This window comes from Colletotrichum karsti, assembly GCF_011947395.1.
Source record: "Colletotrichum karsti strain CkLH20 chromosome Unknown Scaffold15, whole genome shotgun sequence".
Lineage (NCBI taxonomy): Eukaryota > Fungi > Ascomycota > Sordariomycetes > Glomerellales > Glomerellaceae > Colletotrichum > Colletotrichum karsti.
Window position 1 is genome coordinate 790184 of NW_024065915.1, and position 14786 is coordinate 804969.

The 14786-nt window shown below is 49.6% G+C and overlaps 3 protein-coding genes across 3 annotated transcripts; 2 read left to right on the top strand and 1 right to left on the bottom strand.

Moving 5' to 3' along the window:
* Positions 1 to 2292: 2292 nt before the first annotated feature.
* Positions 2293 to 4977, top strand: CkaCkLH20_05471 (RecQ family ATP-dependent DNA helicase; the record flags this gene model as incomplete). Its single annotated transcript, XM_038888190.1, has 9 exons — positions 2293 to 2592; positions 2655 to 2987; positions 3066 to 3099; positions 3156 to 3297; positions 3348 to 3459; positions 3511 to 3636; positions 3697 to 4020; positions 4071 to 4883; positions 4942 to 4977. 9 exons carry the CDS (start codon positions 2293 to 2295, stop codon positions 4975 to 4977), a joined length of 2220 nt encoding a protein of 739 aa, XP_038746666.1.
* A 5213-nt stretch (positions 4978 to 10190) lies between these two features.
* Positions 10191 to 11093, top strand: CkaCkLH20_05472 (uncharacterized protein; the record flags this gene model as incomplete). The annotated part of the gene is made up of 1 exon (XM_038888191.1): positions 10191 to 11093. The coding sequence occupies one exon, from the start codon at positions 10191 to 10193 to the stop codon at positions 11091 to 11093; it is 903 nt and encodes a 300-aa protein (XP_038746667.1).
* A 2730-nt stretch (positions 11094 to 13823) lies between these two features.
* On the bottom strand, positions 13824 to 14498 carry CkaCkLH20_05473 (had-superfamily subfamily variant 2 protein; the record flags this gene model as incomplete). The annotated part of the gene is made up of 1 exon (XM_038888192.1): positions 13824 to 14498. The coding sequence occupies one exon, from the start codon at positions 14496 to 14498 to the stop codon at positions 13824 to 13826; it is 675 nt and encodes a 224-aa protein (XP_038746668.1).
* Between the last annotated feature and the right edge of the window lie 288 nt (positions 14499 to 14786).

The following is a 14786-nucleotide window of genomic DNA, read 5'->3' on the forward strand; positions in this document are numbered from 1 at the left end:
ATTCTTTGAGAAGTCTCTTCCACTGGTCCAACAAGAGAAGCAACTCTGTTTGCTCGGCAAGAAGATGTTGTGGCGGCGGGCCGCTGTTTTCTGGATCGATACGATACCGGTCGCTGCGGCGTACTAGTCTCAATGTGCGGCTGAAGAGATCGTCGATCATTACTTGTGCGTCAGTAAATGTGAAGAAAGCGTCAGGAACGGGATGCTCCAAGCCGGCCAAGTCTGGAAAATCTGCTGGGTCGTCGGTCCATAGAAAAGCGCTGATGGCAACGCGTCTGAAGAGAGGTAAGAGGTATTGTCGAGTCCAAGCATACTCGGATGCTGTGCGTTGCAATAGTGAAAACCCGTGTTTACAATGTTGGATAAACGTCCCACGGTTCTCCTGAAGAATCTCAATGCAGATAAACAGTATACAGACTAGAAGCACGACAGGATGCGTATCCGTCGACGTTAAGCTTCTCACATTCTGTATCGCTGCGTTGTAATGATGGAGAGCGAAAGTTTGCTCGCGGAGGCGAACTGCTTGGCCACTCAAGCCCTTCTGAAGCTGCTCAGCAAGTGTGCTGATGGCCAGAACAGAGTGGCGAGCTGCTGGCTCGTAATTTGTGAATTGCATGACGAGTTTTGACATGAAAAAGGGGTCTACAGCGCCTGAGAGCTGCGGGCCCGCAGTCTGACAGAAGTACTGCAGGGCCCGGCTCTCGCCGGCAGTCTTGATCCCTGGGAAGCCATCTGGCCTGTACAAGCTGAGTTCTGAGTCCGAACTGTTTGCCGAGCCGGAGTGGCCGGGAAGGTAGCCGTCGCAATGCCGGCCGGTCGCGGTGCAGCGGTTGCATGTTGGCTTGGCCTCGTCGCATTTGACTTTGCGGATTCTAGTGACCGTTAGACGACTGTTCGCCTTGTATCAAGTTCAATTCCCTTCAATCCAACACAGCTTTCTGGAGAAATGACATCGGAGGGAATGTCTCAGACGCACTCACTTGCAGGTGATGCACCCCGTTCTGGTCTTCCGACTACCCTTCCGAGGCATTGTGAGTGCCTGAACTAGGTAGGTGGATGCCGTGAAACCCCTCCGATGTTCCCTTTCGCTCTGTTTGAGCCTTATGTCAAGCCACTTGCGTTCCTACACAGGTGCTGAGGGTGGCGGAGGAGGAGGCACAACCCAGCCGCAGAATGGGGAGAGAGGACATTGAGAGCCAGAGAATTGAGGCGGAGAAAGAGAAAGTCTGGACGCGTTGGTGCGTTCACTTCCGTTATCCCTGCAAGGAGCCACTGTGGGACGACCAGGGTCGAGTCCGAACGAACCAATGTGACCAAGGGTCCGTTGCAACCATGAAGACTTCAATGGCTGTTCAAGGCTAATCTGGTTTGAAGAGTTCGACGACTATGTGAGGAAGCGAACGTTGAAAGTCAAAGCTAGATGTCCAAATAGCAAATAATATGTGATAAGATAGGTTTGCTTGCTTTGAGTTGTAACTACGGCTGGCTATTGAGTTTCCTTCGCCATTGGAGTACCTTCATCCAGTCCTCTCATCAGGCAGCCAGATCCAACGGACGCAGTGAGAATCCATCTGAGTGGAAGGATCATCTCAAGGATGGCATGATGGTTACTTTGCTTTGTCATGGTTATTTCAAGTTGTTTCTGCCTAGCCATGTGTATGTCTTCTCCATGTCAAGAGAGTGATGCCAATTAAGTGCCGATGCGACCACTGATCAAGACCAAACGATGCGTTTGTTAGCGTGTTTTTATTTAGACTCGATGCTCTATGTCTAGATTAGACAATGACATAGAGTGGTGGGTGAACTTGGTGAAGCGTATTGAGATGGATCAAGGTTACAGGTTGAGTTCTGAAATAAGTAAGACAAAACAGTAAGAAACAAGAGGTTACTTCAAGAAATATACGATGGCTTTAGACCAAAACCTTTGTTGTAGTTTGAGCCTCAGTGTCAGATCAGTAATTCAAGACGCTGGGGGTATCTATCATCTCATCTGCCCTTTCCAAACACAAGTGGGTGAGTGAGTGAGTGAGTGAGTGAGTGCCCGTGCGTGGGTCGATCCACCGGCTGGTGACATGATGACTAACCATCACGTGCGTCCGCGCGTACGTCGTGTTCCCAGAGGGCGCGACGGGTCCCAACTTCCCAAATGGGGGACCACACCACCGGCCGTCGCTGCCTCGACTCCAACCCCGGCCGCCGCTACTATCATCCAATCCATCTACCAATACCACCCTGGTCATCAAGTAAGATACACAGCGTCTCATCATAACACCAGGTCTGTCATCGACGATCATGGATGACGACTTCGGTTTCGATTCGGGAGACGAGGCAGACCTGATCGCTGCTGCCGAAGCTGTCAATCCCGGCGCCAAGCGCTCTCAGAACGACGACGCGGACGGTTCCGAAGAGCCAATCTCCAAAAGGCTCAAGTCGGACCCAGAAACATCGACACTCTCCCAGCGAGTACTCAACGAACGCTTTGGCTTGAAAAGCTTTCGTCTTGAGCAGGAGGCCGCCATCAATCGGATCATTGGCGGTAAAAGCGCCGTTGTCGTGTTCCCTACCGGCGGGGGCAAGAGTTTGTGCTACCAGGTACGCTCTATCCTTCGGCTACGAGCTGGCCTTAGTCGACATTTCATGACTCAACATCTCAGGTTCCCGCGGTTGCTATCAAAGAGCTCGATCGCGAAACAAACTCCAGAAGCCCAGAAGACAGCGGCGTCACGGTCGTCATCTCTCCACTTATCGCCTTGATGAAGGATCAAGTCGACGCTCTTCGCCGTCGTGGTATCAGTGCTGCCGTACTTGACTCGACCCAATCCAGGGAGACGTTCGTGGACATTCACCAGAAGCTCTCGTGTGGGAAGCTTAACTTGCTTTACTGCGCACCCGAACGCCTTAACAACGAGGGTTTTCTCGCTTCCCTTAAAACAATCCGTGGTGGTATCCGTCTGCTGGCGATCGATGAAGCACATTGCATCTCCGAGGTGAGCTTTTAACCGGTCATCTTACCGCTCGTCTCTGAACCCATTGGACTTGAGATTCTGACTTGTTTGTGGTTGTAGTGGGGTCACTCCTTTCGGCCAGACTATCTCAAGAGTGAGGAGGTTTCAAGTCTTCGACCCCTTCAAGCGCCTTGCTAACAGACTGTGTAGTTGCCCGGTTCGCCCAAGAAGCCAATGTTGAGAGAGTCGTCTGCCTCACAGCTACGGCAACTGCTGCGGTTGCTAAAGACATCCGCACGACGTTTGATATTCCTCCAGAGGGTTTGTTCGTCACAAGCATGTACAGATCAAAGTCAGTCATCACACAGGATACTTCTCCGCGCTCTCGTCTAACTGCTTTAGTCTTCGTCTAGCGGTCCAAGCGATCACTGAGAAAGATGACCAGGTCGAGATCTGTACCAGCTTCTTGAAGAAACATCCCGGCCCATCCATCATCTATGTCACTACTCACGCGGTGAGTAAGGCGGGTCCAAGATCATGCTTCTTCCGCTAATTATGCCTTCAGGGCGCCGAAACGCTTGCCAAGTCGTTGGCCAGCAAAGGATTCAAAGCGAAGCCCTATCACGCAGGCTTGGACAAGGATCTTCGCACTGACATCCAGGATAAGTTCCTCCACAGCCCTGACATGGTTGTAAGTCGAGAAATGCCCTGAGCTTGTCACGAGACCTCTGACATTCTTGTGTCTGTGCAGATTGTTGGCACAATTGCCTTCGGCATGGGAATTGACAAGGCGAACGTTCGGACTATCATCCACTTCGACCTTCCCAGCAGCATCGAAGCTTACAGTCAACAAATCGGCAGAGCCGGTCGCGACGGACTACCCAGCACTTGCATACTGTATTTATCCCATAAGGATTTCTTCTTGAGGAATGTTCTCATCCATGGAGAACGTCCCTCGCGGCTGGCTCTTCGAGCACTATTCGATGAGATCTGCAGCAGTGAGAATTGCCAGCTGCCGCCTGGGGAGACATTCTCTGTTGGGATAACATCGCAGTCGAGACGTGTTGACATCAAGGTTTGACAACGTTCTGTCCTGAGATGCCCTGCGCTTACATTATATGGTAGGAGACCCAGCTTTCAATCATATATGCCTATTTGGAGCTGAAGTTCAATCTTCTCCGCGCCGGAACCCCTCAGTACTCCGAGTACAAGTATCAAGTCCTGCAAGATAGGGCCTACGTCACCGACAAATCTCCAACGGCAACTGCAATAATCAAAGGGTCTCGCAAAGCAAAGTTGTGGACCAATATCAACATAGATGAGGTGGCAGACCGCAATGGGCTTTCTCGCGCCGACATCACCAGAAAGCTGGACTCTTGGGCTGAGTCTGGGATCGTCAAACTCCAGAAATCAGGGGTATTGAATGTGTTTCGCCTCCAACGGAAACTGCCGCGAAACAAGACGGAGATCGACAGCATGATCGACCAGATTGACAAGGAGATCACTAAGAAGGAAAAGCAGGACCTGCAGCGAGTGCAGGATCTTGTCAACCTCCTGACAGGGACAACATGCTTGACGCGGGCTCTCGCTGCCTACTTCGCTGATACCACCCATGCATCGATCAAGGAATGCGGGCACTGTACCTGGTGTGAGACGCACCAGCAAGTGGTGCTGCCTGAGTTCAAGCCAAAGCCTCTCGACAAGAGTCTGATGCAAAGCATTGCAGGTTCCTGTAGAGCTCTTTGCAATGAGGAGGCGAGGAAAGGCAAGGGAGGCACAACACCTACTGCTCGGCAGTGCCTTGCGAACAGCACGGCAAAGAACGACCCGCGCTTTATGGCCTGCGTGGCTTTTGGCATCAGGACCCCCCGCATCAGCAGTATGCAGCTGTGGAAGAATGAGGCGGTTTTTGAGAAGATGAGTAACTGCGATTTTGATGTGAGTAACGACTGCGCCATTCAATCTTTGACTCAAAACGAGACTAATTTAACAACAGGAGCTTGTCCGCGCGTTCGAAAAGATGACAAAATAATCAACTATACTGGCAAATGTGGACATTTCTTTTCGGAAGAACGACGACACAGGCACACTGCCCTGTGTGTCTACTACAATACGGGGAACTATGAGGGCGGTGCGGTGCATTCAGAGGTGCTGTGGTCATGTAGTGAAGTGTGGCAAAGGTAGCAATGGCATGGCCTATTAGCGTGTAAGCGCGATGCGATGGTAGCTTCATTCAAAATGGTATTTGCAAGTTAGGTATCGACAACGCACCGTCGGCCTTGACTAAGAGGGAAACTGGGTCAGCAACCCTCGCTCGCGGCAAAACCGTTGGAATGAATCCAATCTCCACCTTTTCCCCTCTTTCATGCGTGATCATAGGCAGCAACCGTTCGATCAGCTGAAAATAATGCCAGGCTAAAGTCTGACAACAATGAACTCGGTTCAACAACAAACTTCGGACCAAGTCAACCAACCGTCATGTTTGCCCTGTTGGACTTGCCAGTGGAAGTTGTCCGGCACATCATTTCGACACTGGCTGATTCCAACCGGGGAAGACACCGCTGTTCCGACCAGATCAACAACTCTAACCCCGTAATTCTCGATGTTTTACGTCTTGAGGCCGATCTCGCCACGATGTCGGCTCTTTCTAGAGCTTGTCGCTTGCTTCGCCATTTGACGAGACCCTTTCTGTGGAGTTTTCTGTGGCTTCCGAGGCCGACCATCTCGCAGCTCGTGTGTATCCTGAAGACTTGGGATGCAAACCCCGAATGTGCCGGATTAGTTCGGCGTCTCCATTGCCATCCGGCCACCGTAGACAGATACATATCGGAAAACGACACAGACTTTGTGGAGGGGATAGCTATGGAGATGGGCCTTGAGCTTCCCGTTCGTTGGTCCACATCTTTCCAACTTGTTGAAGTTGTTGTCGAAATAATGGCACTTCGAGCCATCAACAACGAGAGCCTTGAGCTGAACTACTACTTCGTCGCTGGTACTCTCTTCAAATGCCTTTTCCCGACTGAAAACCACACCTTGTGGGCCAACGGAGGTCCTCGTTTCAGCAATTTACGACATTTGTACCTGGCAAAGTCAAGTCTAAGCACACCGTTTGCTGAGGACGGCGGCATCCAGCACATTCTAGATGAAGCACCAAATCTCACCAGCCTGGAAACAAATGGCTGTGCCTACCGCACGCCTTTCAACTCGCCGAAAATCGCTAGACTCAGTCTAGCGTCTATGTGCTTCGAAAACGACTGGTTGCAGGGGACTCTTCTATCCGTTAACGAACTCGTACACTTTGAAACAGACATATTATATGATTCTTCGGAAGTGGGCAGTGTCTTATTGGCCCTCGCACGGCATTCGGGCACACTGAAGACTTTGGCGATGTCTTTCGGCAGGGAGAACAGAAGCTTCAATACACTGAGCCCGTTGAGGAAGTTGGCCAACCTGGAAATAATTACTACTTATCTCACGGATGTGGGTTCAGGGTCGACGAGCCTTCTGCAGTTCTTACCCCCCTCTTTGCTCGGATTATGGCTCATCGAAGACTTCGGTAACCAGCACGGATGTCTTGAAGTTGGCCCTTGGATCGCAGAACCCTTACTGGAGAGGAAGAAATTTGGGCTCACTGGTCTTCGAGTTTCGCTCATCAGCTCTTCGCCTGACAATAGAGGTTTAGAGTCGGATGTCGATTATGAGGGTATCGTCAAAAGGCATCGTGACGAAGTTGGATTGCGTGCGCAGGAGGACATTATTGAGGATGTGGCTAAGATGTTTGGGGACCATAAGCCTTGGAGATTTGGGACATTCAAATTGACTCGCAGACTTGCAGGTCATGCATCTGCAGAGGGGACTCCCGCGTCAACATAAACAAATGATAAAGACTGATGGAATTCCAACAAGGGAGGGCAAAGACGCCAGTGATAAATCAACAATAGACAGAGTTTCTTTCTCATTGACGCAAGACAAAAAAATGTATAGACAGTACATGTATGAACATGCTCCTGGACAACAGTGTTCGCGTATCAGGCTACATATGGTGTTCTTGAGCCTTGATTTGTGACACTCACCGCTTGGTGGATTCTGTTCCCCGCTTTCTAAGCCCATTACCAATTTCATCCTGTCCGTAGACAACGTTCCATTTCCCTGAGTGGCTTCACAATCCCATGGTAGTAACTCTGCTTGAAGCCTTCCTCAAAGGTTCCTCCAGTATCACCCCCGAGAGCCGACAGGCTAATGCACTGCTGAATAACTTTAAGGTATCCGGCACCCATATGAGTTTGAACGTCTGGGGCAACTCTTTTTATGTAGCTTCGCCGACCCCTGAGATCTTGAGGAGGATCATCTCTTACACGTGTTTCCTTCACGAGACCGAGCTGTAGCAGAACGTGCCCCAGATTCGCTAGTAAGTCTGACCTTCTACTAGCAGAGTTATCCTCTGCATCGACTGCATGGTCGGGTTTCCTGATCACCTTTTTTAAGAAGGGAGCAAGGTCCATGTCCTTGTGAGGCAATTCGTAGAAGACGACGCATTTTTCTGGGCTAGGATCTGAATCTCGAAGATCGAATCTCAGAACTGCTTCAGCGATAAGTCGAGATAATCGAAGAATATACTTATTTCGCTTATCTCGGAGAGTGTGTCGGCCTTGCCTCTTGCCCAACATCGCAGATAGGGTGATGGGATCTCCTGCGGCACTATTGATCGGTCTCTTCTCCTTTGGAAGGTAGAAGATGTTGTGGTTATGTCCGCAATCGTCCGTAAAATTCATGACAACCGTATCAAGGTCATGTTGTGCCAGAAGCTCTGGACATACTTCGAATCGGCTGGGCGGGCTCGGCGGAGGGGCAGGCTCTGATATTCTTCTCACACTCTGACCGGATCGAAGTTTTGGCGCCTTCAGAGGTGGTTCAAGTGGCGTGGAAGCCGCGCGACGCTTTCTGGGGTTGTTTTCGGTTGATTCTGCCGTAGTTTCGGAGCTGTGGATTTCGCTTTGCTCAGGAGCTTCCAAGCTTGCTTCGGTGAAAGGATTCTCGGCGGAACCAACGACAGATGACACCACTCTCAGCCATATGAATGGGTCCTTAGCTATAGTCGACCTGAAGGCCATATGGCACTGCCAAATGACTCTCGCTATATCAGATGGACTAGACAGCGGGGTGGCATCCATATCTTCTGGTTGAAGACTGAGATATGTGGTGTGTAGATCGTGACATTGCTCCGGGCAGGCGCGGCACAGACACTGATGGAGCATACTTGACACGCGGCCTTCAACTGATAACTTTTCCACCTCTTGTAATTCAAGCCTCATGTTCTGTGCATCCATCTGTGTTGTCGGTGGCTGAGGGATCGGGTCTCTTGGAATCATGGAGACAATGGCTTTCTCGAAAGTGTCTATATGTGACACGAGGGAATTGAAGCAGTCCGCCAAGTCTTGTTTCTTCTTTTTGTGCTTAGTGTGGCACATGGTTGCGTTAGTCAAGGTCTCCAGGATATGTTTTGCGTCTGAACTCTTACCTCGGCCGTACGAAATCTCTCCACGTTGACACGCAAGTTGTGTATCTGCGCCCAGACACTATCCAGGGCATCACAAGCTCCATCGCACAAGCACTTCGTCTCAGTATCCAGCTCCTGTTGCTCAGGGGACATAGCCATTAGCGTCGTGATGAGCGACTTAGTGACCCTAGCAAAAATGTCTCTTTGAAGCTCAATGTCGCGCTTGAGTTGCTTCTTCTGCTGTCCCGATCTTCGAGCACGCGTTGCGTCTACCTTCTGTAGGACGTCTTCACAAGTGTCTTTGATTCTCTTGCCCGCTTCCTCAAAGTGGTCTGCCCATGTTTGAGGTCCTCCCATTTCAGGGCGCTGCAGAAAGTTGAAACTTTCTGGGCCAGGGCTGTGCAGATCAGAAAAGAAAGAGCGAGATGTGGCGGCGTCTTGAAATGCAGTTGGGGAAGACAGAAGCCCGGTTGTATTGTTCAAGGGAGTGGTTTGAGACGGTGACAAGGGAGTCGTCAGCCTTCCCTCGCTACTTTCCTGACGATTAGAGTTCGTTGCCCCTTGTACAGAATGGTTGTAGTCGCCTGCGCAGTAAATGGTGTTGTAACTGATCGTATTGTTCTCTGCTTCGTTTTTCAGGCCCGTAGCAGCAGTCGTAATGCTCCTGGTCTGTTCAGTTGCGAGGACCGCCCCGGTTGTGAACTGATTACCATGTACACCAACGGAGTTGGACCTCTGTGAAGAGTCCGATGCTGGCGGTAGCGACATCTCAAATGCTGTAGGGCGTCAAAAAGAAAGTCTGAGGATGTATGAGAAACAGACGGGGAAGGGCTTTTTTTAACTGAACGACAACGAAGGGGGGATGACACAGAAGAAGGAGAAATTGGGGTCTTCCAGCAATTTTGTCGGTTCCTTTGGATACAACACAGCCAAGCACCCTCTACGGAACGCCCGGTGTGAGGGATATGCATTTGTGTCGGCTTATCAGTCAGGTTGGCAATTTGAGTCTGTCGGTGGTTTTCGGAATAAAATCATGGGTTTCAACCACTCACAACCTAGTATTTTGTGACAGTGTTCATGGCCTTAGACCAGCTATTTTCAGCAAAGTACACAGTATTACTTCTCACACTGCATGTCATTATCGGTCACATCATTCTCCGCCAATGGACAGTGCCTCGTGGTGGTGTATGATTGGTGCATGGGATCTTTCAACTGGATGGATTTTCCTGCAATTATTGGTTGAGCTTACCATCCTTCTTGACAGCCTGCTTGAAACATTCAGCAGCTGCATGTATGTGGTGCATAATAAGCTCAGCATATGACTCTTTTTGATCTGGGCCTTTTATCCGGGGTACATAGCAGGACTTATCTGACGATTCGTATAGGTTGGTCGAAATACTGATTAGCTTGGCATTTGGAAAGGCCAGACTCGCAAATGTGCCGTGCACTAAAAAGGCCCTCTGTAAGTCTTTTCTCCTCATTTCTTGGTGCAGATAGACTAGCTTTAAGTAGAAGACCTCCTTGGTCATGCGGACATCCAGTATTTCTTGGGCTTTGTCTGCCTTGGAATATCAACCGCCGGGACTTTCCAACCTCCAGGCTTCGCACGATTGCTAGGGGCATCACGCATCTGCACTTTGAACTTATACCCAGGTCTGCCTTGCGCCACTTCACGAGGTCCACATCGTTAATTGTAAGCATTTTTGCACAATGGTAAGTATCCGTGAAATCGATCGTTACAAGAGGTCATGAACGCTTATTTCCTGCAGGAGGCTCTCGGGGCTGTAGCTGCATGCGTCGACATTCTCGCCCGCGCCTTGGGAATTCTCGAACGAGCCAGAACTGCTTGGGTGCGTCAGAAAAACGGCATAGCCTACCTGGACAATGTTCACAAGGATGTGGAAGCTACAATCACCCTCTTGAAACTGGTGGGTGCGGAGAGAGAACTCCATCAAGAACATGTCAATCACGCGGTCAATCTGGTTATGGCGAAAGCACGACAGCTGTTCGATGTGATTCGCGATCTAGGGGAGAAATCTGACATAGGCGGTGGCTTCAAGAAGTTCGTGGGACATTTTCTCGATGGCTGTAGCGAGCAGATAAAGCTGGATGCCATGCGTAAAGAACTGAACGAGTCGAAAGCGACGTTGATCCTCGCTTTGCAAATGGCACAAGTGGGTTTGATCAGATCTATGGGAAGAGGCGACATCATTGTCAACATCGAGATCGTAAATCAGATCGACCAACGAGTCCAAATGTGCCCTGGCCTCGAACAGGGACTTCGCCTCGCTCAACTACTTCAGCAGCGAGCTTGGAAAGACGAAAAAGGAAAATGGCATCTCAACGATCAGGACCTTGTCGAGCTCCAAAAGCCACCTCCGTACGAGTACAAGCCCGCCCCACTGGCCCTTGGCCAGACACGGGGTGTGGTGCAATCGAACGAGGTGGTGGGTGCTACCTTTGTTGGTATGGGAGTGGGTAGGGACGGGGGCAACGAATTCTCTGTGAATCAACCAGACGAACTCATCGTCATGAACAACAAGGCCTCCCAGGGTGGGTTGTTCTTGGGTGGCGGCATATCGGCAAGCAACCTGGTCTATCTCTTTCAGCATGGAGTTATCAATTCCATGCCCACTACGCAGCAAAAGTAGGGTCTTGTCTATTTAGCGGAGGACTGGAAAGCTGGCCTTAGTATTGTCTTCAGGTCCATGGTTCTCCATTGAAAGTAAGCAGTGTAGTATTTTCCAGATAATTCAGCAACGTTGTTTCCGTTCACTTCGCGTTGTAACTGTTGGGGATTTTTATCAAATATCTTCACGCTTGCAGCGTCATTTCGGCCTTTCAAACGTCGTTCCATGCCGCCAAATGTGACATCTATGGGTATCATAGTTTGATAACTCGCTGGACTAAATATTGCAGCTCCTGCTTTTTGAGTTCCCATCATAACCTGTTGTGATTTCCGAGATTCTCATGGCACATGTTCATAAACTTCCGAGGTCTTCGGATGGCATGTTCCTGCCGTAAATTCCTTGTCGACCTTTTGGTCTTAGCTTCTGGCAGAATAAGAGATCTCTGGTGTGGTTGCCTACTTACCTAGTTTTCCATCTCTGTCAAAGTTTGGGAAATTGAGAAGCTCAATCTTTGGAGCTTGCCAATATCGGTTTTGAGAACTTGGTGCAAGCTTGGTGGTGTCTCTTCCGATGTTGGGAAGTCGGTCATAATCGACTCGTAGGTGCTTGCATGAGTCTCTGCTTCTCCATCATAATACACGCTGCGTCCTAGACCCTTTCCTCTGTTTATCAGAGATTCCAATTCTTGCCGAATTCTTTTCAGCTCGCCAGCAGAAACACTAAAGCTTTGTATGTCTTAGGAAAGTTAGCTTTTGCTTATAATCCTCAATACAATTGCTGAGCATAACGCTTAAAACCTTGATATGCCGCCAAAGGTGCTTGGAAATTTGACCTGTAGAACTCCTGATACACTTTGTACTTACCTGCTTCTTCCATCAAAGCTTGCCCAATGTTCACAAGGCTCTGAATAACAGCACCCCCAAATAAGCTGGCCTGATTGCTTGTGAGACGATCCAAATCTTCGTCAGTGAAATTGAACTTCCAAAGACAGAGTCGATCGCACTCTTCAGCTAGCAGAAAACGCTCCATATTCCAGTGTCTGAGCTCTTCGTCAGGAGTGGTCGAGTTTTGGAAGCCAGAGGTCATCTCGGAATCTTCTTGACCGCTACCATCTCCGTATTCGACATCGCCTACTGACGACTGGAGATCTGGCTTCGAGACCAAAGCCCATGATTCTTGTTGGAGAACCAAAGACCAAAATTCAATGATCGTGGCAAAAAGTCTGGAGGCAGTAGTATCGGCTGCCTGATCCATCATGAAAAAGAGAAAGACAGCACGAGGAAAAGACGTTTGAAATGGCGAACCATAAGGCAACCAGCACTGGGTATTGTTTCGGCTTAGAATACTCGAGAGAACACAGAGATTCTGGATCATTCGTGCCCATCGATGGATAGATAAGAGGGGAAGAAAACTGGCGGTGAGAAGGAACAGGGCATGGCAAACCCCCTCTGATCTTGCCATACCCTTGACCCGTGTGGTGGGTGTAAAGCCGACAGCATACCACCACACCACCAGCATCTTCCAAGAACAAAGGTTCCACGCATATGTACCAGGTTACATACTTGGTTCATGAACTCCCTCGAAGGTATCAGCTCGTGTACAGGGGAACCATTGCCACGGTCACTTCAAGCAGCCCATCATATCCCAAGTCGCACTTGACCGACCCCTCAGTACAACATGCAGGCTCTGCATTAGTGAAGTCTTTGTAATCCTCGTACATGATGGCAATACCAAGTCTGGATTAGTCTGAAGGGAGTGGATGGAAGAGAGTATGGGACGTAAGATGCATACTGCAGCCATGTGAAGTTCCCATGCAGCAGAGACTGGGAGTTAGAAGAACACCCAATCATCAATGACTTTTATATTCCCTCATAGAATGCAATGCAATGAATGGACGCTGCCGGCTGGTCACATGGCGTGATTGCTACAGCATGATGCTTCCGCGACGTTTAAGTGCCTAGTCCGCTTGAAGTACCGAAATCTGTTGATGATTCTTTCGCACTGTCTTCCTTTTATTATCACTTCATGCTTGGTTCCGAGTTCCATTGCTGTTGTCATCAAGACTCCACTCGCAACAGTAGTAAGCTCGGTGTTGAGTTGGGATGGAGAGGAAGTTGCCACACACACGCACGTGATACATTGCTTTCACATTTGAGGCTCTAAGCCTCCTTCCAAGTAATATGAATAAACTCATGTGATACATTTGAATCACTATACTGCTTTTTGAAGGTAGGTTATGGTTGATGATTTGGTTTCTGGGGACTTTATGGAAACTTTCCTCGCCAACACGCATTTCTGAGTGATCAACTCCACAAACCCGTGCAGCTGACTATTATTTTTCATTACAAGCTCAGGTCCTCGGCGAGTGCGGTTAGTAGTATATGGTATCTAAAAGAAGATTACTTGCCACGTAGTCTTGAGAGACTTCCCCAGAAGGTGGCTATATTCGCAAACAGTGATGAATACCAAAGGCATGTTTCTTAAGATTAAGTCGCACTATGCCTCTTGAATTCCTCATTTAAGCATGACACATACCTAAGTCTGAGATATTTTACGACGAAGAAAGACAACAGAATGACCGGCAGAATAGAAGGGACGTGGGGCATTGCAGGAAAGACAACATAAGAAACACCAAGTATCCAACATATCGGTCTTAATCTCGACATATTTCTTGATTTAAAAGTGCTCAAGTTCTATCGTGCAGCGTACAGAATAATAATCATCTCTGCTCACTTGGCAACGAAGAGTCCATCACAAGAAGGCCTCAAGTGCTTCATTTAACGTCCGACCTTCTCTCAGAGGTTCAGCCTGCCCTTTCTTTGGCAGGCCAACCTTGTTGTGCCAAACGACCTTGAACCCTGCGCTTGTCGCGCCCTCCACATCTCCATTGCTTCCAGCCACGAAAAGCACCTCGTCCACCGCGACGCCGAGCCTCGGCAAAATAGCTTGATAGGCCTGCTGGACCGGCTTATAGAAACCGCTTTCTTCGGCTGTTATAGTAGCGTCGAACTCGAATTTGCCATGGCCCTTGTCTGCAGCCGCCTTCTCTGCATTTCTCACAGCCGCAGTGCCGCCCTCCAACGAACAGTTTGTGATGACACCCAGTTTGTAGCCCTTCGACTTCAGGCGAACGAGGACGTCGCCAACTTCGGGCCAGGCTGCGAGTCGATACCAGTCACGAAGCAGGGCTTCGGGCGCTGACCGGGGTAAGTTGACGTCGTCAGCTGCTTGGGTGACAAGCGTCGAATACGGCACGTAAGCGCCCTGACCGAAGGTCAGCTCCAGGTATCGCTCACGCCACTTTCGGCCTTCGGCCGCTGTGCCTGTTGGCGTAGATTCGTCCCATAATGTCCAGGAATCAAGCAAGGCCGTCAGTAGATCGAAAATGATTGCTTTGGGAATGAACGGAGTTGCAGATGAGGCCATGATGCAAGATTTGTTGAGAGTTTTGAACGGCGGCCTAGAGAGAGTGTGGGTTGAATGTCATATCCAGCCAAAATACAAAAGCTGTAGTTTCCTGTGGTGTATACCGATGGAGGCGGGTTTCGATGGACAAAGGCGAGGAAGTTCTTATTTGCTTCCCAATAAAAGGGAAGTTGCGGAAACGCCGGCCGAAATCGGGAATCCTTCCTCAAAACATTGTGGCGTAGGTATGATGAAGATTACGTGATCAAGAAACTAGCCGGTCTAAGTATAAATCCCGTATCCCTCAAA